General features: G+C 36.6%; 1 protein-coding gene across 1 annotated transcript in view; it reads left to right on the top strand.

The window, feature by feature from the left end:
- Window positions 1-24,431, top strand: part of MAP4K5 (mitogen-activated protein kinase kinase kinase kinase 5) — a 124,296-nt gene that overhangs the window by 82,542 nt on the left and 17,323 nt on the right. Inside the window, exons 13-27 of the mRNA XM_045288008.1 lie at window positions 983-1,061; window positions 4,235-4,293; window positions 5,316-5,383; window positions 6,989-7,031; window positions 7,186-7,396; window positions 8,497-8,594; window positions 8,764-8,805; window positions 9,691-9,775; window positions 12,650-12,729; window positions 13,006-13,066; window positions 18,982-18,984; window positions 19,067-19,181; window positions 19,473-19,531; window positions 21,488-21,591; window positions 22,002-22,179. Coding sequence (XP_045143943.1) covers window positions 983-1,061; window positions 4,235-4,293; window positions 5,316-5,383; window positions 6,989-7,031; window positions 7,186-7,396; window positions 8,497-8,594; window positions 8,764-8,805; window positions 9,691-9,775; window positions 12,650-12,729; window positions 13,006-13,066; window positions 18,982-18,984; window positions 19,067-19,181; window positions 19,473-19,531; window positions 21,488-21,591; window positions 22,002-22,179 — 1,285 coding nt within the window. The remainder of the gene's footprint in view (window positions 1-982; window positions 1,062-4,234; window positions 4,294-5,315; window positions 5,384-6,988; window positions 7,032-7,185; window positions 7,397-8,496; window positions 8,595-8,763; window positions 8,806-9,690; window positions 9,776-12,649; window positions 12,730-13,005; window positions 13,067-18,981; window positions 18,985-19,066; window positions 19,182-19,472; window positions 19,532-21,487; window positions 21,592-22,001; window positions 22,180-24,431) is intronic.

A 24,431-nucleotide genomic window follows, 5' to 3' on the forward strand; every position in this document is an offset into this window, starting at 1 on the left:
ATTCCAGGAACCCAAGAGGAAAGCGAATTTTGAGAATGATGAGGGGAACAAATGTATAAGTGTGCTTTACACAATTGATGTATGTATGGATTGTGATGAATTGTATGAGCCCCAATAAAATGATTTAGAAAAATGTTTTAAAGAGTGACATAATCAGGTACACATTTTTTGGTGATCTCTATGACTATAAAATGGGAAATGTATGAAGACGCTATTGCAGTTTTCCAAGACAAAAGTGAAGGTGCTTTAGGGTGGTAAAGATAGAGAAAAGTGAATTAATTTACGAATTTTATAATTACCATTATAGTCATGTATTCCCTGTGAAGGAACCCTGGTATTGCTGTGAGCTAGGCACTAGGCTGCTAACATCAAACTTATCAGTTAAGACCACCAGCCACTCCAGAGAGAAAGATGAAGCTGTCTGCTCCTAAAGCCTGTCTAAAGGGCCATGAGTCATAATCAACTTGGCAGCAGGTTTGGGTTTGGTTTGAACCCTCAAAATACTCCGTTGGTTTGCAAAGCCTACTACTACTTGGCTTTCAGGGCCAGGCCCCATATCAGAATATAACTCTTTCTTGAAGACCTTCTGTAGCCCTTCAGGTGGAAGTCGTTTCTCCTGGCTGTTTACATTCAGAGTAGTCAGTTTATCTTCTTAATGTCACTCTTTTTGTATTTTTTTCTTTTTTTGTCTTTTTGCATTTATGTTTGGTCTTCATCTTCTTAAACTGTAAGCTCTTTGAGTACAAGATCCCTGTCTGACTTTTAATTGAATCTCTTCAATATTTTTTATTATACAATGTAAACATGGAATGAATAATTAAGCGTTTTAAATAATCTTACTGTATATTGTAATTATGTTTATCCTTTATTAGTAAATAATGTTTTTCAATAAATTTTCACTTAATTAAAAAGAGGAAGCTTGACTTTTTAACTTTATCATTAAACTGTACTAAAAGTCTGTATATTTTGCTTGTATTCACAGCCCCATGCAATCATTCGTCATACCATTAGATCTACAAACAGGAATGCCAGGGCTGAACGGACAGCTTCAGAAATAAACTGTATGTATTTAGTGTTTATTTTTAGTTGCTGTTTTTAGAGGGTTGAATTGGGTGTCCTTGTATTTTTTTTAATGAAATAATAAAATCTCAAATAATTGAGGCTGCATAGTTTAATATCAGAATAGCTGGAAATTGGGGATATATCTCTGAGTCAAATGATTTCATACACCCAATTCTCTGACAGTTTTAGTTGTATGACCGCTGACATTATAGAGGTGGAACTTGGGGGCAGTGTTTCCCAGATGTAAGGTGCTCAGTTTTTGATTCACTGAAAGACAGTGAGATGCGGAGGAAATTAAGGGAGGTGGGGAGAACACTTTAAGCTAGAAAAGCTTAAATTTCTGAAGGTTTAGCCATTTATCCTTTTTATTTTGCTTAAAGGCTGAGGGTAATAAACAACAAAGAGAACAAATTTTAGTATAAATGGAATCTTTCAGTTGATTTAGTTCAGATTTTAATTTTTCTTTAATCCTAGAGAAAATTTTCTCTAGAAATCAATTTCTCTATGAATTTTTTTTAATCTTAAATTTTCTTGGTTTGTAATTCTTGATACTGAAAAATGGTATTTGCTTTCTTTTCCTCCCTTAGGCCTTTTAACATTAATCTCTCGGCCTGCTTTTCAGTATTTCTAGTTTTGATAGAAATAAGCTTTTATCTCATTGCTGTTTCAGTAACGAAATGGTTCTTCGTGAGTTATAGTTTGGCTCTTATTGGCATTGCTTTAGATTGTGTTAAGAGAAGAAGTCACTAGTGACTGGTTATTGCTGTCAGAGCTGTCGAGTCAGTTCTGGCTCCTAGTGATGCTCTGTGCAGCAGAAGAAAACACTGCCCAGTCCTGTACCATCCTCAGAATTGTTGTTAGGGTTGAGCTCATTGTGCTAGCCACTGTGTCAGTCCATCTTTTTGAGGGTCTTTCTCGGTTTTGCTGAATTGTACTTTACTAAAACCTGCTATCTTTCCCCAGGGACTGGTCTCTCTTGATAACATATCCAAAGTGTGGGAGATCAGGTCTGACCATAAAGAACATCCTGGCTTACTTCCTCCAAGGCACATGTTTTGTTTTTCTGGCAAATGCCATATCCAGTATTCTTCCTCAACACCACAGTCCGAGGGCATCATTTCTTCTGCACACTTCCTATGCCTATGAGGCATTAAAAATAGCATGGCTTGGTTCAGGTGCACCTTAGTCCTCAAAGTGACACCTTTGCCTTTTGAACAAGGTGAAGAAGTCTTTTTCAGCACATTTGTGTTTTCCTGGTGAAAACTTCATTTAATTTCTTGACTACTGACTGCTTTCATAGGTATTGATTGTAGATCCAAGTAAAATGAAATCCTCACCTACTTCAGTCCATTCAGGGTGCTGTCCACTGGTCTAGATGTGAGGGATTTTGTTTTCCTTATGTTCAAGGATAATCCATAGTATAGTATTTTATCCTCATCGGTAAATGCTTCAAGTTCTCCATGCATTCAGCTAATAAAATTGGGTCGTTGGTGTATCACAGGTTGTAACTGAGTTTTCCTCCAATCCTGATGCCGCCTTCTTTATATAGTCCACTTTCTTGGATTATTTGCTCAGCATACCAATTAAATGTGGTGAAAGGATACAAACCTGATGGACACTTTTCCTGATTTTAAACCAGCAGTATCCCTTTGTTCTATTAGCATTACTGCCTCTTTGTCTATGTAAAGGTACAGCGTGAGCACTATTAAGTATTCTGGAACACTCCTTGGTAATGTTATCCATAATTTGTTCTAATTCACAGTCAGTAAAACACAGGTCAACATCGCTCTGGTATCCACTGCATTCAGCCAAGAGCTAGCTGACGTCAGCAAAGATCTCTCATTCCACATTGTCTTCTGAATCTGGCTGCTTTCTGTTAATGTTTTGCTAAAGCCATATTCAAATTATCTTCAGCAAAATTTTACTCGCGTGTGATACTAATGATATTGTTAGATAGTTTCCATAATCTTTTAGATTACCTTTCTTTGGATTGAGCACAAATAATGTATCTATACCAGTCAGTTGGATTGGTAGCTGTCTTACGAATTTCTTGACTTTAGTGACTTTGATTTATTGAAGTATCTCAATTGATATTCTATGAATTCCTTCAGACTTGGACTTCTTCCTTTAGTACCATCCATTCTTCATGATGTTCTACCTTGTGAAATGTTTAGTGACCACCAGTTATTCTTGGTACAGTGGCTCTGTGTGTTCCTTCCATCTTCTTTGAATGGTTTTCGCATCGTTCGGTGTTTTGCTCATAAAATCCTGCAGTATTGCAATTCAAGAGTTAATTTTTTTTCTGTTGTTCTCTCATCCTTAGATATGCTGAGTGTGTTCTCCCCTTTTAGTTTTCCAACACCAGTTTCCTTGCACATTTCATTATACTTGTCTCTGGAGCCTCCCGTTCAGCTCTTTTACTTCATCACTTATTCTATTCACTTCAGCTACTGTGTACTCATCAAATTTCAAAATCTCATCTAACATCCATTCTGGACTTTTCTTTTCTTCCTGTCTTTTTAAGGACTCTTTGCTTTCTTCATGTATAATATAATGTTCTTGTTGTCATCCTACAATCTTCTAGTCTCTTCTCATTAGCATTTAATGTGTCAAATCTGTTTTTCAGATTGTCTCTAAATTGAGAAAGGATTCACTGAAAGTTGTATGATAGTCCTTGTGGATTTCTTTCAATTTTCTTCAGCTTCAAGTTTTCTCCTGTTGGCCCCTCCCTGTGTTCTAATGAGTGGTATTTATTTACCTTCTCCGTCATCTGTATCCATAGGTGGAGATTTTATTCCTGTGCATGCATACATACATAAGATGCATGTATGGAGGTCTCAAAATAGTTGTGGAAAATGGAATGAAAAGATCTTGGAATTATTCCACATAATTTATGGAACCCCCATATGTATCTGCAAAGTGCAATAAAATGAAGTATGCCTGGCTACCTCCACCACCACCCCCCAAAAAATTAAGTAGAGTTGTTTGTAAGGTCCCAAGTGTGTTACTCTATTTTGGTAAGCAGTAAAAAGAGGGACTTAAGACATTTCACCTTTTCTTGGTTCCTCTTTTTTCTTTACACCCCTCCCTGTAGGGTACACGTATTTCTCTTTACATTTCTGAGATTAACCCCTCATAGTATATTTTAAAATTTGTGTTCTGTATTTTTCAGTTGACAAATTACAATTTGAACCTCCTCTGAGAAAAGAAACAGAGGCACGGGATGAAATGGTAAGAATAATGACTTCTAAAATAGTTTTCTAAAACTTAAAATTTAAATTACTTTAGGAAAAACATATAGTGCTTTGACTAGTATACAAAGTAATATAATCTTTGAGGCATTAATGTTGACCCTTTCCTGAGTCTGGAAAAATTTACATAAAGTTAAATGTGGAATTTGATGTTTTTGCTTGCGCTCGCAGGTCCTTTGTTCTTAACAATCTGTTAGGTCTGTACTAGATTCTACGTTTTTGCATCGCCTTACTTTTTTGTTGTTAACCTGTTTTTAAAGCATTTATCTCATTTGTTAACACTGCTTTATTTGTTTACCATCGCTCTTAGTCTGAGGTCACTGTTTAGTAGGTGCTTTCCTGACTTAGAAAGAAAGATAGATGCACCGTCCTCAGTAAACTATGTGTACTTGAATGTGGTATCTTTTTCCTTTGTTTTTAAATAATAGGTTTCTATGAGTAGTGTTTCATTTTTAAACATAATTTTGACAGATCATTTACTATTATATTACTGTTATATTTTGCTTAGTAGTATTTTGCTGTGTTTATTGTATACTGCTTTTTGACATCATCTTAATGTCTCATTTATGTTTAAACTTAACTGAAAGCATAGTTTCTAGAGTGATTATTTTCTGTTAGGAGCTATTCATTCTTGATATTTGGGGTTCATGTTTTTAATATATATGTGACTGCATTAAAAAATCCCGTAACTTCTAGTAGGAAAAAGTTGTAGCACCATTACATTAATGTTACATTAATGTTAAAATTTAACAGGAAAATATTTAGTCCTTCCTACTCATCTTTTTTGTTTTGGAATACTGCTAGCATATTGGTAAAAAGACTTGTCACATTTGACACTATATTTTGTATGTTTATGGATTTAAAGTCACCTAATAGTCATTGACCAAAATATGTCAAATGATTTAGTGCCAAGATGATTACAGTCATAGTATTTTATTGAATCAAATAAAAATTATTAGTAACCGCTACAAGGTAACATTTTAAACTTTTTTATCATCACAGGGAGTATCGTCAGACCCAAACTTCGTACTACAGTGGAATCCTTTTGTTGATGGTGCAAATACTGGCAAGTAAGTTACTTTCCAACTTAAGAATAGTATTTCACCTGATTTCATAGAATACTTTTGGGGGGTGGGGGTGATTTATTATAATAAACTTTCATTTATAATCTTTACAGTATTGTGCTGTGCCTTTCGTCCATGTAAAACTTCTGGCTTCTGTTATGCCAAATAATCATGTACTGATCATTAAGGTTATTTATTTTCTTTAAAACCATCATACATTATGGATTGGAGTAAAAAACTCAATTCCATTTCTCCAGTGTATCTCTAGAACTTCTTACTTCCTATCTCTAGCAATGTCTTCCCCAGTAACTGAGAGGACTGGTGTAGATAAGTTGTTCAAATCATTTTTTGCATTGGAGTTGTCTAGAGGGTTCTTTATAGATAGAAATCCTGGGTTTTGTGTTAGACATTTGGAATCCAGGTTAGCAAACTACTACTTCCGGATCAAATACAGCTTGCTACCTAATTTCATAGCTTGCAAGCTAAGAATAGTGTTTACATTTTTTTTAATACTTGAAAAAAAATCAAAGGATAATAATATTTTGTGACATGAAAATCATGTGGAATTCAAATTTCAGCTATTGTACCCATAAAGGTTCATTAAAACATGGTATGTTAAGGGATTTTTTTGTGTGTATTATCTATTGCTGCATCACATTACAACAGAGTAAAGTAGTTACAGCCTTCCCTGTGTGGCTTCAAAACCTACAATGTTGATTATAGAACCATTTATACTGTAGCCCCTGCTACAGAATAGATTGTGGGACCAGAGGGCCAAATCATTCAAACTAAATCCATTTCCATCAAGTTAGCATCGGTCGACTCTCAACTCAGAACAGCCTTATATAAGAGAGCGTTAAAAAAAAAACCCTGGGGGTTTCCCAGGTGATAATCTTTACAGAAGTTGAATGCCACTTTTTTCTCCCATGATGCAAATGGTGAGTTCAAACCACTGACTTTTCAGTTAGAAACCAAGCACTTAACAACCGTGCCACCAGGCTTCCTTGATTACCAGATCAGTCCTTCTCAAAGGGCAGGACTGTTGATTACCTGGAGATCTTATTAAAATGTAGATTCTCACTCAGTAAGTCTAAAAGTTGCATTTATAAAAGTTCCCAGACAATGCCAGTGTTGCTGGTGTAAGGACGATACTTTGTTGAGTAGCATAGGGTTTGATAGTCTTTAGGGCATTTAGTTGCTGTGATTCCCTCCAGATACCTACTCTATAAAATTCTGAATCTACTTTTTACTAGTAAAAAAAGTAACCCCAAATCCACTGCCTTCTGGTTAATTCCACCTCATAGTGACCCTATACAGGATTTCCAAAGTTCGAAATCTCTATGGGTATAGACAGCCTCATCTTTCTCCCATGGAAGAGCTGGCCATTTTGAACCTCCAACCTTGAGCACAGCCATCCAACACTTACCTGACAGCACTTTTATACTCTTTACCCTGATCTATTTGTTGTTGTTTTTTCTTAATGTCCTTTAAATATAAATAGATTTTTTTTCTTTTTAAAAAAATATAGATTTTAATGTGCATTTAAGTCTCCTTGTGTTTTATGTTATGGTTATTTATCACCATCTAAATTCCATTATTTTCTCTTATTAGATCAACCTCAAAACGTGCAGTACCACCTCCCCTACCTCCTAAGGTGAGCTACTTATGGATTTGCCATTTTCCAGATAGTGTAATTATTTTTGTTCAGATTTCTCTTAAATACATTTTAGATGAATACAGTTGTCTTCTGGTGGCGAATACAAAAATGTAGAAGTATTAAAGTACTTTTTCTGTCTTATTGTCAATAGCCAAGGATGAACATTTACCCTGAAGATAACTTCCCAGATGAAGAAAAATCATCAACCATAAAATGTTGTCCAGATTCAGAGAGCAGAGCTCCCCAGCTTCTCAGAAGACAAAGCAGCCCAAGCTGTGGTCTTGCAGTGGAGCCGTCCTCGATTGGTAGGGCTGCCAGTGGCCGCAGTCCTGGAGTGCACACAGCTAGATACTGTGACGTGGGTAAATAAAACACAGTGACATTGACCAGAAAGTCAATTTGTACCTATGTAAGAAATCTCTCCCTTTTTTAGTCTTAGGTACCGTAGAAGTTTTTGTGGAGGGTCTTTAATTTCAACCAAGTGGGATAGAAATAGATTCAGTGTAAAATTCAACCCTAAAAAATATATATATAAAATAAAAATCAACCCTGAATTTGACACCTTTCTAAAAATAGAGGATCTAGAAAGTGGATGGATATTCTTGCTGTCAAGAACTTCAGAATCTATTGCATGAATATACCCATGTACACATAACATTAGACAAGACAGCTTGTTTCCAACAGCAATTAATTATGTGGAATAGAAAACCAGAGGTTTCTGAGGAAGGTAGGATAGAGAAAGACTAGAGGAAATGGGTTTCTTGCAGACTTTTAATGGGCTTGGGCAGCTTTTCATAAATGGAGCCAATTATGAAAGGCACTGTAGGAGAACAAGACAGAATAAGTAAATATATTAAAAGCAGAAAAATCTGAGTTGTGTTTGAAGTAGTCTGTAGTCTGGTATGGCAAAGTGTGAGTTTTTGAAATTCACAGTGACTATACAATAGGTCCCTGGTGGTGTAATGGTTATGTGTTGGTCTGCAATCTGCATGGTCGGCAGTTCAAAACTACCAGCAGCCCCACCAGAGAAAGACTGGGTTTTCTACTCCTGTAAACAGTTACAAGCTCAGGTACTCACAGGGGTTGCTCTAAGTCAGCCTTGACTAGAGGCAGCGAGTGTACAATAGGTCAGGTCTTGTACCCTAATTTGAATATACTGGTTCACATTTGTAGAATGACGTATAATTATAAAATACGCTGAGTATCAGTAGATCATAGTTCATGTTTCTCACAATATTTATTGAAAAGACACTTGTTTTAATTTATCCAGACCACTGCTTAATAGTACCTCTAAACCACTATGCCACCAGCTCCCTATAGAAAGACGACAAAAATAAATGAACTCTTCTTGTGTGCTCTCAATGAGCCATCACCCAAGAGGAAGCAAATAATGGGGGAAATTAATTTTTCAAGAAAAATATATATTTATGTGGTCTTTAACTGGGAACATTATCCTCTGTAGGAAATGGTGATGGCATTTCAAAACTGATGAGTGAAAATACAGAAGGATCGGCACAAGCACCACAGTTACCACGAAAAAAGGACAAACGAGATTTTCCTGTAGGTATAATGGGCATTTAGTAATTAGTTGTAACTATTTCTATATTTATCATGTAATGGGGATAATCTGTTTAATTTAGGAATTTGAATAATTGTATTTCTAAATGTGTTGAGCTTTTGTTTTAAGGCTTAGGATATTTTACAGCATTAAAAATTTTTTTCCCAACAGAAACCTGTCATCAATGGCCTTCCCCCCACCCCAAAAGTACTGGTAAGGTATATTTGGATGTGAACCATTTGCCACTTTTCTCTTGAGAAACTTCATAAAGTTTGGGTTTTTTACTATTTAGCATGTTAGGCCACTTAAACCTAAGGTGTCATAAAGTACTAGCAGGAGCAGAACGTTGTTTTATAATATAAGGCATTTGGATATCCAATGGGTTAGGTCATATACTTAATTTAAAGAATGTTTTACTTTTTTAAAAATGGCAGTTAGGTTCCCAAATTAGCCACAAAGACCAACTTAATTTTAATATGATGATAATAATACTGTGGTATTTTATTATGTGGGTTAAATATCTCTCTACCCATGAAGCCATTTTCTCATTGGACTTTACATAATGGAAAAGGGCAGGATGATAAGACTTTCAGCCAATCTTGGGAATAGGGTACCTTGCAAATTATATCTTTAATTCATGTAACCCACTGCATGTAAGTTCATTTAATTCATGTAACCCAATGCATATAAGTCTAATATATATTATATTACAGTTAGTCTTTTGATCTCTTATCACTTGTGGAGTTTATACCATGATTATAATCACTGTAATATTGTATAAAATCATGTTATATATTAATTTCATATTAATATATGTTATATTAATATATGCTAGTCTACTGAAAAGTAGGAATTTTTAAAACCTAGATGTATCATTAACATATGTAGATGTTTTGGTGTATTTGTTATTTTTTTTACCCATAGTAGTGCTCTACCAAAGGAAAGAATATGAGACTTCCTTGATTGAAGGGATTAAATTATATCAAAATATTTATTTTGGGATGACACCACAAATATATGTTTAAAAGTTTGATATTTTGTTATCTTATAATATATAAAATTAAGAAAAATAAGCGAATATTTCTCTCTTCATATAAGATGGGAGCATGTTTTTCAAAAGTTTTTGATGGCTGCCCTTTGAAAATTAACTGTGCAACATCCTGGATACATCCTGATACAAAAGGTAACATTGGTAAACTTGTATGTACATCTCCACTGAAATCTTTATTATGTGAAAGGATCTTTATGGTCAGGGAGATGAGATTGTTTATTTTTCAAATAGTGACTTTTGAGATTAAATGTGCAGGTATTTACAGCAACTTAAACATATATAGGGCTTTGACTTAAGGACATTAGAATTTAAATTATTTAATGACTGATTAAGGGAGACTACATAAAGATCATAAGTGATCACAATCATAATTTTGGATACATATTTTTTTAATTTGGGACATTCTTATACCATTAAAAGGACTATTTGTGCACATAACAAAAACATTGTTGAGAATGAGGGGGGCTGGAGCGGAGATCCAAAGCCCATCTGTAGACAGTGGAACAATCTCCCCACAGAGGGCCCACAGGGAGGGAATTAGTCACCAGGGCGCAATAAAGCATCGATGAAGCACACTATATTCCTCTGGGTCCTTGAGGCTTCCTCACCCCCCACTACCATGACCCCAGTGCTGCTTCTAGTTCAGACTAGCCCAGGACATGTACACAGGTATAGAAAGGGATGGGAGCTCACGACACGTAGAATCCAGGAACAGGAGGGGGAAATAGTGATACCAGTAGGGTAGGGGAAGAGAGGAAGAGGAAGGGTTGCTAATTACATGGTTGACATTTCAAACCCACCAGCCACTCCATAGGAGAAACAATTCTACTCTGTTCTGCAGGGTCAATATGAGGCAGAATTGACTCGTGGGACTGGTTATGCAATCCTCCCCACCCCCCCTTCTTAAGGAAATACACACTGAAATATTAAAAATCTTTGGGGCATCATTGCCTATAATTTAAAATAAACTCAGAAAAAAATGTGGAAAAAGGATGAAACAAAACTAGTCAATATCAATATTTGTGATACCTGTTTTAATGATATTTAGGAATTCTTTTTACTTTTGCAATCTTTATGTAAGTCTTAAATTATCCCAAAATAACATTTATCTTTAATACCTAGACTTAATAATGTTAAAGGGGTGGGGGGAGCATGGGCACAGGCGAAATTTTTGTATCAAATAAATCTAGGTTAAATTCCAGTCTGTCATTACTATGTGTCTTGGAAAACATACTGAAAACCTCAATGTGATCATTTGTAACATGAGTAGTCTTAGTATTGACCTTGTTGCAAAGAAGAAAGGAGCTTGGGTATCCAACAATTAGCAGAAAAGTGTGTGTTTGGCCACAGAGAATGTTCAGGAAATATTTGTTTCCCTTTTGGCAGAATAATAAATATACAGGACAAAGTGTTCTAAATGTCCCTAATAGAAAATATAAACAGGAAAAAAATAATTTAAAGTAAGATGTTTGTTTAATTCTTTTAACTTTTCATTTTTATATCATTTCAAACTGACAGAAAAGTTACAAAAATAATTCAAGGAACTCCCATCTACCTTCTCTCTGATTCACCAATTATTTTTACTATGCTCCATTTTTAGAAATCATTATCTGTGTGCATTTTTTTTGAATCATGGGAAAGTAAATTCAAGACATCATATTCTTCCCTTTATTTCTCAGGTTTAAGAATTCCCTTACATAAGCACCCACAGTACATTTATAAAGATTAGAATAATTAACATTAATGTAATACGATTTCCTAATCCACAGTCTTTATTCAAATGTTGTAATTGTTCCCAAATATCCTGTATCGTCTCCCCAAGCCTTTCCCTCAGTTTATCATCCAATGGAATGTCTCAGGTTGCTTTCGCTCCCCTGTCTCTTTAAATCTCCTTTAAGCTGAAGAGATATTCCTCAAACTTTACTTGTCTGTCTTGAGCTTGGCATCTGTGACATCATATATTGTTGTTATAATCGCTCCCAATCTGGGTTTGCCTGAGGTGTTCTCAGTTGGCTCAGCTGGTGTTCACTAGCTTTCTCCACTATAGTTACTGTTTTTCCCTTTCTACTTAATAAGTAATTCCTGTGGCAATAGATTGGGGTTATATACTGTATATATTCATGTATAAGCCAAGTTTTTCAGCACATTTTAAATGCAGTCTTTGTGGTAAAATTAGGTGCCTCAGCTGATATCTGGGTTGGCTTATATTTGAGTATATACGGTAAATATTTTCTTGCGCATCAAACTTTTACCCATTAGTTTTAGCATCCACTGGCAATTTTTAAGTCCATATTTGTTCCTATATGTATTAAAGGAAGACTTTATGTTCTCATTTATTCACTTATGTATTTTTATATATTTGACTTTATTGATTTATTCTATTCAATGATATATAAGCCACTACTATTATTATTAATTTTGATGCATTAGTTGATCCAGATATTTTGGCCAATGAAATCTGTCTGCTCTGTTTTTGCCCTTTTTTAGCATTTCCCTATGTTCTGGCCTGAGATTTCTAGGCTTGTCTTGGGCTTCCTTGCCCCAGAATTGGGGTTATTCTTATCTTCAAGAAACCCTGGTTCCTTTGAAAAGAAATGGTCCTGTAAACTTTTGAAGTCCCCCTTCCCACCTCCTTGTAGTAATTAGAAGCCAAGATCTGAATAGATGTGGTCTTTGTTACTGGTGGTGTCATGATTTATCATTTATGTTTAGTAACAATTTCCTTCTTCAGATGAGCATTTGAGATGTGAAAAATGCACACTGTAATAAAAATGTTATATTGAAAGAGTAGGATTGTATGAGAAGATAAAATGAGTTTGAACTAATAGAAAAAGCCTGCTTTTAAAAGTTAGAATTGGGGAAAGAGGTAAAGAGCAGCATGCGTTTTAGAAAATAATTTTTCATTGGATGAGTGTTAGGTAACTATTTCTTAATAGCATTAATGCCCCTGTTTTAGTGAGCTATTTCAGGAAATAATAGTAAAGTAACTTATCTTAACTGTTTTAGACCAGTACATAATTTTTGGAACTGAAGATGGCATTTACACATTGAATCTCAACGAACTACATGAGGCAACCATGGAACAGGTAAGTAAGAGTTTTAATTCAAGAAATTAGTTTAGACAAATAGTATTAAAAACACATCTTAATTGTACATGGTCCTAGTTACAATTGTTATGATTTTAGCATTTCAAGGGGTAAAATTTTATTCATTTCATATTGAAAGATACTTTTTCTAAGGTCTTGGTTATGTACTTAAAGATAAAAAATAGTTCTTTGCGTGTTATTTCAGAATGTTGGAGTTTGGAGGTTAAGGAATGAAACGATGATTGGAGGGTTCTAATTCTCTCCTTTTTTCCTTAGTTATTTCCAAGAAAATGTACTTGGCTGTATGTTATCAATAATACTTTAATGTCATTATCAGGTATGTATATTATAATTAAAGATAAAGTATAGAGAAACAAATGTAACTTTCATATGCACTATTTTAAAATGTTATTTGTGATTCTGGGTAATTGTAATCTAGTATAGGAGCTGTGTCAGCCTGGCTTGACTAAAAACAAATCCAGAGACACTCATATGTGGATAAAAAAGAGCTTTATATACAAGAGCAATTGAATATTGAGAAAACATCCCAGCCCAGATCAAGTCCATAAGTCTGATATTAGCCCATATCATATGTCTTGATACTAGTTTAAGTTCCTCTTCAGACTCATGCAACACATGCAATGACGCCGAATACAGGAAGATCACAGGCCAGTGGGTGGAAAGTCTTGTGGATCCAGTGGTGGTGGAAGCATCTTAGTGGTGGCATGGATCTCCAAGTGGCTCCTCCAGCTCAAAGGTTCTGGCTCCATCAATGTGTCTCCATGTGCCTCTTTGTCATTAATGTCTCAAAAGCAGTGAGCCTGTGTTCTGCCTCCAGTGAGCTATCTATCTTCTTAGCACCTCCAAATGAGGTCATCAAACTGTGGCCTGATTGACAGGCTAAACTCCACCCCTCACTCGTCTCAAATTGACAACAGATTATATAACTACCACAGGAGCCCTAGTGACACTGTAGGTTAGGCATTGCGCAGCTATCCTTAAAGTTAGGGTTCAAAACCACTAACCCTCCTCAGGAGGAAAATGGGGTCATTTGTTCCCAGAAACCTACATAGTGTTGATATGAACAGGACTCTACTCAGAGGCAGTGGGTTTGGTTTGTTTTAGGGGTAAGGATCTAGTGTAGGAACTTTGGGACTTCAGGTGTTTCTATCAATTTTAGAGCAGAAGAAACCTTGAGAATGGGCCCCATGTTTAATTAGGGTAGCACTTCCCAAACACAGTCAGCATCTCTATACTGTGGACCAACCCAGTGATTATCACTTGGAGCCATCACCTTTTGCTTTGATTCTTCCACCACCACTACTACCACTCCAGGCCTTCCTTGAGCATTACTGGTTAAGGGAAAGAAACACATGATCAGCTGCTTCCTTTCTATGTTGTTTTGAAAAACTTATTTACCTTCTTAATGCCTTCATTGTTTAATTGTAAGGCAAGGATGATAGTGATAACAACCTTGACAGGTTGTTGTGCAGATTGAATGAGATTATAGACAAAATGCTTATTACTAAACTGTCAAGTAGGATACAAGTATCTGCTAGTGGAATTCATACTGTTCTGGACCCCATGTTAACCATCTTAGATTGATGCTTTAAAGTGAATTTAAATTTTAAAAGAGTGAATTCCAGAATAGCCTATTAGAGTTTTATAGCCTGTTTCTTTGTTTGGTTGTGGTGGTTGGTTGAGAGGGAGGGGGTTAGACTGTTTTGTTTTTAGTTCTTAACTACCAAGAAATATTTGCTTGTGTTTTAGATTTCAGTGACTACCTACAGATGTGCTATTTGCTATTGTTTAGAAAATAGAGTGCAATGAGTCTGTTACTATTTCTCTACTCCTTAATAAATGCTTATACTATCAGCTATTAAAATAGCACATATCCATTTATCCTCTTAAATGATTATTTTAGGAGTTTTCTTGCCCCCCATTTTTTGTGTGGTGCCCTCTAGGCAGAATGAACAATCCACAGGTAAAAAACAACAGGACTGAGGGTTCCGGGGGACACGGCAGAGGAGGAACAGGGGAAAGGAAGGGGGTGCCAACAACACAGAGACAAGGGAACAACAAATGATCTAAAATTGATGGCAAGGAGGGTGTAGGAGGCCTGGTAGGGCTTGATCAACGGCAGTGTAACCAAGAGGAATTACTGAAACCTGAATGAAGGCTTAACCATGTTAGTGGGACAAGAGGAACGTAAAAGGAATTAGAGGAAAGAACTAGGAGGCAAAGGGCATTTATAAGTCTAAATATAGGCATGTATATATGTAAATATATTTACATATAACAATAGGGAAATCTATGTACATCTATTTATATGTTTAGTATTAAGGTAGAGACGAGCCTTGGGCCTCTTCAAGTCCTCACTCAACAGAAATACTTTGTTCTAATAACCTGGCATTCCATGATGCTTACCTTCCCAACACAATTGCTGAAGACAAAAATGGGTGCATAAACAAATGTGGTAAAGAAAGCTGATGGTGCAAGGCTATCAAAAGAGATAGGATCTGGGGTCTTAAAGGCTTGAAGATAAACAAGCAGCCTTCTAGCTAAGAAGCAACAAAGCCCACGTGTGGGGGAATGCCAGCCCCCCACAACTAATCAGGGGTTCAGTAAGTGCAATTGTATGGTTAAGATATATAAAGATTATAATAAAGTCATAGGGAAATAGGAGAGAGAGTAAAATGAAAGAGACACATCTCATGGTAACACGCTCACCTCCTGGACGGCCATGATCTCAACAGCCAGGTCCGCGCACAGCACAGGCAGAGAGGGCAGGAGAGAAAGCGATTTATTACTAACCAAGGCTTTTTTATCTTTGGGGGTGTGCATGCCTCCTAATTACAGGTAAAGACATATGTCACAGGAAGGGGTTGTACAATAGGGGTAAGCATAACAGGAAGGGAATAAGCTGGGGGTGTACATGCTATAGGAAGAGGAGGGACTAGGGGTATACATGTGACAAGAAAGACGTACCCTAGACTCAATATGGCAGCCTAACCTTGGTCACCCTTGAGTGGGTTTGACCTCCCTGGCTCTCCTTCAAGGAAACAATCCACTACTATCCTTGTAAGAAGGGAGTGGACCCTTCTTAGGGTGGGACAGACTATACAGTCTGATTGCTCTAGACTACTGATAACCCTTAGGGAGAATAACCTCTGACCTAATTTCGTTGACCTCCAACTGTATAGGCATTTACCATGTGTATCAAGCAGTTAAGTTTGGCATTTTTGGGGGGAGACAACTTGAGAGAAATCTTTCTGTATCCCACATATATGGAAGAAGTACACCAGCCTGTATGATCATGAGGTGTCAGTGGGATCAGGTATCAGGCATCAAAGATCCAGAACAAAAAATCATGAATGAGGGGGAGTAGGGGTGTGGACCCAAAGCCCATCTGTAGGCAACTGGACATCCCCTTTACAGAAGGGTCGCGTGGAGGATACGAGCCAGTCTGGGTACAGTATAGCACTATTGAAACATACAACTTTCCTCTAGTTCTTTAATGCTTCCTCCCCCACTCCCCCACTACCATGACCCCAGTTCTACCTTACAAATCCAGCTAGATCAGAGCATGTACATGGGTACAAATAAGAGCTGAAAACACAGGGAATCCAGGACAGATAATCCCCTCAGGACCAATAATGAGAGGATCAATACCATGAGAGTAGGGGGAAGGTGGGGGAAGAAAGGAGGAACCAATCACAATAATATATATATTATTATTGTATTATTATTATATATTATTATTAATAATAAAAATATATATGTCTATATATAACCCCCTCCCAGGGGGACAGACAACAGAGAAGTGGCTGAAGAGAGATCAGTCAATGTAAGACATGAAAAAATAATAATTTATAAATTATCAAGGACTCGTGGGGGAAGGAGGGAAAAAAATAAGCTGATACCAAGGGCTCAAGTAGAAAGAAAATGTTTTGCAAATGATGATGGCAATAAATGTACAATGTGCTTGACACAATGAAGGTATTATGAATTGTGATAATAAAAGATGATTTTTAAAATGACTGTTTTCCTTAATTTTTTGTGTATGTGCATATGAATAACTTTAATTCTTCCCCTAGCCACTATCTGGTAGATATTCTGGCTGATGATAGTTTTTATAAAGAGAAATTTTTGCCATGAAGCCAGAAATTGTGTCTGGCTTCCATTACTGATAATTGTCATAAAAAATTCTATCGATAGATCCTGATCACATGGGAAAAGTGCAGAGCAGAATTTCAAATTCACATGAGCCATGAAGTTTGCATGAACACCCGAGACTATTGCCTTGAAATAATTTTTAAGCCTTAAACCAAATTGATTCCCTGAAGTCTCAGGCTAGGATAAGTGACAGTATGTAAGGGGATTGCAGTGGATGAGTTGAAACTAAATATGTAAGAACAGTTGAAAGTAAAACTAATGATATGTTTTGTAAACTTTTACCTAATTCACAGAAAGTTTGTGGTTTTGCTTTTTAAATCAAAAGTAGTAGTTTTAACTTAACTAGTAAAAAATATGTGCCCTGAGCTTGATGCTCTCAAGGATTTCTCTATATGAGATTAAAGTGACAACAGCTACTGGAGTGATAGGAACCTTAGAAGGCAGGCAGGCAGGCAGTGTTGATGCGGGAGGGAAGAAAGGCAGGCAGCTTCACTGAATTGTGGGTAGAGAAGCTGTTGAATTGGTATATGTTGTTCTGTATATTTGTGCTCACTAATAAATTTCAAAACTTTTGAAATTTTGTATAACTGTTAACTATACAAAAAATATTCGATTGTATATAAATGACTTCTAAAAAATGAGGATGCTCAAAAAATATTTGACTTTTTGATTTTTAGTATGTTTTCCCTAGATTTTTTATTTTGATTAGCTTAAATCTAGTTCTATTAAATAACCTTGAAATGTACACAGGGGAAAAAACACTTTAAAAAGGACACACTTAAACACACACACACAGAGTACATGTTATATTTTTATAAATAACTATAGGAAAAGTTAGCCTGTGGATGAGTTCTTTCTGTACTCTTGTTAAAATGGGGGAAAGTAAGGAACACAGTTCAATTGAAAACTCTGTTTTCCTTAAAGGAGAGAGAAAGAGTGTGTGTGTGTGAGGTGTGCACAATGTGTTAGTATGCAAGCAATCTATGTATATAGGGGAATGAGGGAGAAAAGGAACCCTGGTGGCGGTAGTGGTTATGCATTGGGCTGCAATCTGCTTGGTCAACAGTTCTAAACCAAGAGCAGCTCCTCCATGGAAAGACTCCTGTAAACAGTTACAGGCTCAGAAACCCACAGGTTTTGGTTTCCACTAGTGAACATTTATATTGTCATTTATAAGCTGCACGTCAGCATTACCCTCTATGGCAATGAGTTTGGTTTGAGAGAAAGGATGGCACAATACTGGAATGTATGTAGCCTGAGGAAACAGAATCTTGTTGAGAATAAGACACTACATGTATATGTTTTCTAATATGTTTTTGTGTTGTTAGATTACTGTACCATATTAAAAAGGATTCAGAAAATATATACCATATCTTCCCCTGCTTAACATGGCTGTATTTTTTATTACAACTGTTGTTCACTTAACAACTTTCTTGTTATTCAGCATTTTTCTTTTACAACCCTAGTAAAACAATATGACTATTCTGCACATTAATTACATATCTGGCCAGGATATGAGGCAAGCATAATGCTAGCTGTGATGGTTAAGGTTATTTGTCATCTTGGTTAGGCTATGATTCTCCATGGTTGGCAGATGTACAATGATGAAATTTGACAGTGATGTAATATTATAATCAGCCTCCATTTTAACATAGTGCTGTATTTTGCTTGATGACATAGTCTTTGGACCCTAACCATGTCAATAAGTGAGGAGTCAATATACATAAAAGTGTAGCCTGATTATGCTTGTATTGTGACTTATAGGCTTGTCTTCATTTTCTTGTAGTTTTTTACATTTAAGACTTGGTTCATAAAGACATGTGCATCATTGCATAACTTTCATGACAGATTTTGTACATAATATTTAAGTTTCTCCTTCTGTGCTAGTTTTATTAAGATTTACATAAGATCTGGCCAGAAAATTTGTTATAGTCCAAATTTGTGTTTTATTAAAAAAAATTATCTACTCTTTAAAAATCATTTTACTTATCTTTCAAAATAGTATTAACTGGGTTTTTTTGTATGTGTTTTTCTACTTTGCTTGGCTTTTGAACATTTCTGGACTCCTCATTTTAGAAGGTAATTATGTTTTCTCTTACTTGAAAATTGTACTTTTCTGTCATAAATAATTCTAATAAAAATAATACCTTTCTTTTTGTAGGAAAAACCTTTCAACTCCACTCTCATAATCTTATAGCTTTGTTTGAACAAGCCAGAAAACCAGGATTAGCTGCCCATATTCAAACTCACAGGTTTCCAGATCGCATATTACCAAGGTAAAAAGAACATTATGATTCTACTGGGAACAAGGGGAATTAGTGTTCATTTTGAAATATGTCAGGATATATCCATATAAAAAAGTGGTGTTACTAAACTTGACTGTCCATAGGCATCACCTTAAAACACAGACTTCTAGGCCTTACCGGAGTCCTGTCTAATCATATCCTCAGCATTCAGAGCCCAAGACTGATACTTTTTAAAGCCCTTTGGGTGATTCTGACACAACTGCTTCACAGATGGCTATTTGGGAACCACTAGAGAACATTTATATTGTCTTGTGTTTTCAGAAAATTTGCTCTTACAACAAAGATTCCTGATACAAAAGGCTGCCATAAATGTTGCATAGGTGAGTCAACGGTATTTATGAAACTGTAGTTAGAACTTCTGATAACTTTAAAATTATGTGAAGCATCTTGTAGAACTAAACAGGGTACAGTTTTGTTTTTGTTTTGTTTTTTTCATTTGTTTATAGTAAGGTGTTAACCCTTTGGTGGCCCATGGGGCATATATTGCCCACCAACATTTTCATCCTCTCAAGGTTTCTTGGGGAACTCCTATCCCAGCTGTAGTACATGCTACCACATGGTAGGGACCTGTATAAGGGCATGAATTTGGAGAAATGAACCTCCCCAACAGTCCTACTATCTTCACTTGGGACACAGATGTCCCACATAATTATATCAAAATTCTTACTATCTCAAAATAATGTTTTCCCCTTGATTTCAGCATGCCTTCTGTTATAGTGAATATATGGTATCAACAAAAAATTCAAAGAAAGTAATTCAGCCATGAAGGGGGTAAGGCGCCAAGGGAGCACAAGAATATGTAGAGGGAGGAATAGTATATTTAATGTTTACTCAGAGCGTATCTTTGCTAAGGCTTTTTAACCATAGCCACAGAGGGTGTATTGCTACCAGTATCCTGACTTTCGTTATTCAAACCCAGTGGTGCTGAGGCGTGGGGAGGGGGGGGGGGAGTCGGATGCTCTCAAGTCGATTCCATCCATAGCACCCCAGGGTGACAGAGTAGAGTTGCTCTATAGCAGCGGTTCTCAACCTGTGGGTCCCGACTCCTTTGGGGGTCGCACGACCCTTTCACAGGGGTCACCCAATTCATAACAGTAGCAAAATTACAGTTATGAAGTAGCAAAGAAAATAATTTTATGGTTGGGTGTCACCACCACCTGAAGAAGGGTCGCGGCCTGAAGAAGGTGGAGAAGCACTGTTCTGTAGAGTTCCCCAGGCTAGGATCCTTTCTAGATGCAGATTCTAGGTCTTGTCTCTCTCCAGATGTACTTGTCAGCTGGAATTGCCTGCCCTTGAGTTAGCCACCAAGCACTCAGCCATTGCCGCCAGTGCTCCGTATTCAGCCCTACTTAAAGGGCTCGGGAACATTGTCTGGTCTAATTTGGCCTTCAAAACAGCCTATCATACTTGTCATAGTGCTGTGACATAATATGAAGTCAGACCCACGAAACATTTAATCATGTACTCCTAAAATTGCAATCAAATTTTATGAGCATTTTTCTAGGAAGAAATCTTCTAACTGTTTTCTGTCTGTTAACCAATTTCCAAGATCTGTGATGCAAAAAAGTCATGTTTATAGTCTAAGATATGAACTCATAAACTATTAATCTTATAATCACTATGTATTCTTTTCAGTCTTTGGCAAGTTGGAGAAAGGAAAGACCAAAATGAGTTTTTATAAATTTAAGTCAAAGAAGTTTTATCTTTAGTAAGTGTAAAGTAATTGATTATTTCTAGCTTATCTTTAAGTAGATATATTAAAAATGAGATTGTCGGTTTCAATTACCTCATAGACCTTGTTAGGATTCGTTCTTACAGTCAAATTACTCAAGAAGCAGCTTCTTTAAGGTATTTTTAGTGTTTAAAGTATTGTTTGTGTGAAAAGTTCTTGTGTTTAAGAGTAGTTAATTATGTAAAAGTTTTTAGAAATGTATGTAAATATGCAGGTTAATAAGGAAAAGATACAAAGCCCCAAGGAAAAAAGGCATCGTTTCCCCTTTATTTTCTGTTCACCCATCCTAGTAAAAGGAAACAATATTTTTCCCACATCAGGTAAATAATAACTTCAAATAGTTTCTTCTTCTATCTAACCATTTTTAACCAATATTTTGGTATTGATATCAGGTCACATTTCTTTTCTCTCGTCAACACTTTTTAAAGAATAGTAGGTTAGCTTTTAGATGAGTTTAGCTCAGTTATTGCTTTTAACTTGTTGTGTTTTGAATATAAAAATATTCAATGTGTTGGGTCTGTGTGCTTGTTTGTTTTCTTTCCAGTCAGAAACCCTTACACGGGACATAAATACCTCTGTGGAGCTTTACAGTCTGGAATTGTTTTACTGCAGTGGTATGAGCCCATGCAGAAATTCATGTTGATAAAGGTATATATGCTCGGGCTTATACTTTCTTTGTTAGAAAACACGAGTCTCTAGCTGAAGCTAAGATGACAAGATCCTGCTGTGTTATCTAAGGTCAGCACATTAACAGTTACTTATAATGATAGTTACTGTAGGTACTTGTTTGAATTGGGTGGGGGTTTTCTGGTTGTTACTTTGCTTAGAGTTTTTTTGAGAGTTCCTTTTAATAAAGTTGTTGGAAGCAATACAACCCTAAAGATAATATGGCTAGTTTTCTAAAACACTCACCCTTATCATTATTTATGTTAAAGATATTCCTTTTCAGAATTGGATACATTTAAAAAGTGGAAGCCTTTCTAAGTTAATTTTATTCAAACATTCTGTGAAGGGGGAGATTGTACCTAAATTAACATTCTGTCGCTTGTTGTTTGCAGCATTTTGATTTTCCTTTGCCAAGTCCTTTGAATGTGTTTGAAATGCTGGTGATACCAGAGCAGGAATATCCCATGGTCTGTGTAGCTATTAGCAAAGGCACGGAATCGAATCAGGTGGTACAGTTTGAGACAATCAACTTAAACTCTGCATCATCGTGGTTTACTGAAATTGGTGCAGGTAAGTTTCTTACCTTTGGTTAGTTTTTTATTTTTCTACATAAAAAGACAAGTTCATCCAGCTTGGGTTTGGGGACTCTTTAAACATTCTGGGAGTGGGGAGCGGGGAGGGAAGGGAAAAATGAGGACCTAATGCCGGGGGCTAAAGTGGAGAGGAAATGTTTTGAGAATGATGAGGGCAGTGAATGTACAAATGCGCTTTACACAATTGATGTGTGTATAGATTGTGACAAGAGTTGTATGAGCCCCTAATAAAATGATTTAAAAAAACAAAAACATTCAGTACATAGTTTTCTAAGCCCAGATAATGATGTCCATATATGAAGTCTATTCTTGCCAGAGGCAATTTTATACAAGTTATTTTACCAAGGAAAATTTTAATGACTTCCTGACATTTAAAACTCTTAGTTACATTTAGACTTGCTAGAGACCTTTTTGTTGGCTGCTTTGTTTTTGCTTTTTCAACTTCTATCGCAGCGGTTCTCAACCTGTGGGTCGCTATCCCTTTGGGGGTCGAACAACCCTTTCACAGGGGACAACCAATTCATAACAGTAGCAAAATTACAGTTATGAAGTAGCAACCAAAATAATGTTATGGCTGGCGGTCACCACACATGAGGAAGTGTGTGAAAGGGCCGCAGGGTTAGGAAGGTTGAGAACACTGCTACATCAGCTTCTCAGCAGTTACTTCTAGTATCTCTGCCCTTTTTCTTTTCTCACTGTGAGTCACTGAGGGAGCTTTTCAGACCTGAATAGGAAAAAGCCTCTCAGGTGTACTCTCCAAGCTCTACCACGTGGAGGTACCAGGAAATGTGATCTGCACTCTCTAAATTAAAATGATTGGTTAGGATATTATCAGAAGCCTCACAAAGCGTTGGGAAGTGTATCCTCAATTTTTAAATGAGAACAGATCACTCAAGAATTTGCTTTGAAAGTCTGCACAGAAAGGGAGTAGAGGATGTTTTATTTACCAGTTTCATCTTGTGCTGGTATTTAATAATTTTCAATCCCCAATAAATCATTTTATTGGGGGCTCTTACAACTCTTGTAACAATCCATCCATCCATTGTGTCAAGCACATTTTTACATATGTTGCCATCATCCTTTACAAAACATTTTCTTTCTACTTGAGCCCTTGGTATCAGCTCCTCAGTTTTTCCTCCCTCCCACTCTCATGAACCCTTGACAAAGTATGAATTATTACTATTTTCATGTCTTACACCGTCTACTGTCTCCTTTCACCCAAGTTTTGGTTGTTTGTCACTCTGAGTTGGGGGGTTGTATGTCGATCATTACCATCAGTTCCCCTTTGCCTTTTTTTTAAATCACTTTATTAGGGGTTCATACAGCTCTTATGAAAATGCATCCATCCATCCATTGTGTAAACCATATTTGTACATTTGTTGGCATCATTCTCCAAACATTTGCTTTCTACTTGAGCCCTTGATATCAGCTCCTCATTTTTGCCCCTCCCTTACCACCCTCTCTCCCTCACAAACCCTTGATATTTATAAATTATTATTTTTTCATGTCTTACACTGACTGATGTCTCCCTTTACCCATTTTTCTGTTGTCCGTCCCCCAGGAAGGGGGTTATATGTAGATCATTGTGATCGGTTCCCTCTTTCTCCCCTGACCTTTCCCTTACCCTCCTGGTATCACTGCTCTCATTATTGGTCCTGAGTGGTTTTACCTGTCCTGGGTTCCCAGTGTTTCCAGCTCTGTACCAGTGTACATCCTCTGGTCTAGCCAGATTTGTAAGGTACAACTGGGTCATGATAGTGGAGGGGTGGAAGCATTAAAGAACTAGAGGAATGTTGTATGTTTCATCAGTGCTGTACTGCACCCTGGCTGACTTGTCCCTTCCTTGTGACCCTTCTGTGAGGGGATATCAAGTCTATAGATGGTCTTTGGTCTCCACTCTGTCCCCGCCTCTCCTCACCTCATTCACATCTGTATGATTCTTTGTTTTGGGTCTTCTGATGCCTGGTACCTGATCCCATCGACACCTTGTGATCACACAGGCTGGTGTGCTTCTTCCATGTGGGTTTTGTTGTTTCCCTGCTAGATGGCCACTTGTTTAACTTCAAGCCTTTAAGACCCCAGACTCTGTATCTTTTATTTATTTATCTTTTTAAAATCATTTTATTAGGGGCTCATACGACTCTTATCACAATCCATACACACATCAATTGTGTAAAGTGCATTTGTACATTCATTGCCCTCATCATTCTCAAAACATTTCCTCTCTAC

Source organism: Echinops telfairi, unplaced genomic scaffold (assembly GCF_000313985.2).
Source record: "Echinops telfairi isolate 266 unplaced genomic scaffold, ASM31398v2 ScPeMD7_18;HRSCAF=68, whole genome shotgun sequence".
In the NCBI taxonomy this organism is placed as follows: Eukaryota; Metazoa; Chordata; class Mammalia; order Afrosoricida; family Tenrecidae; genus Echinops; species Echinops telfairi.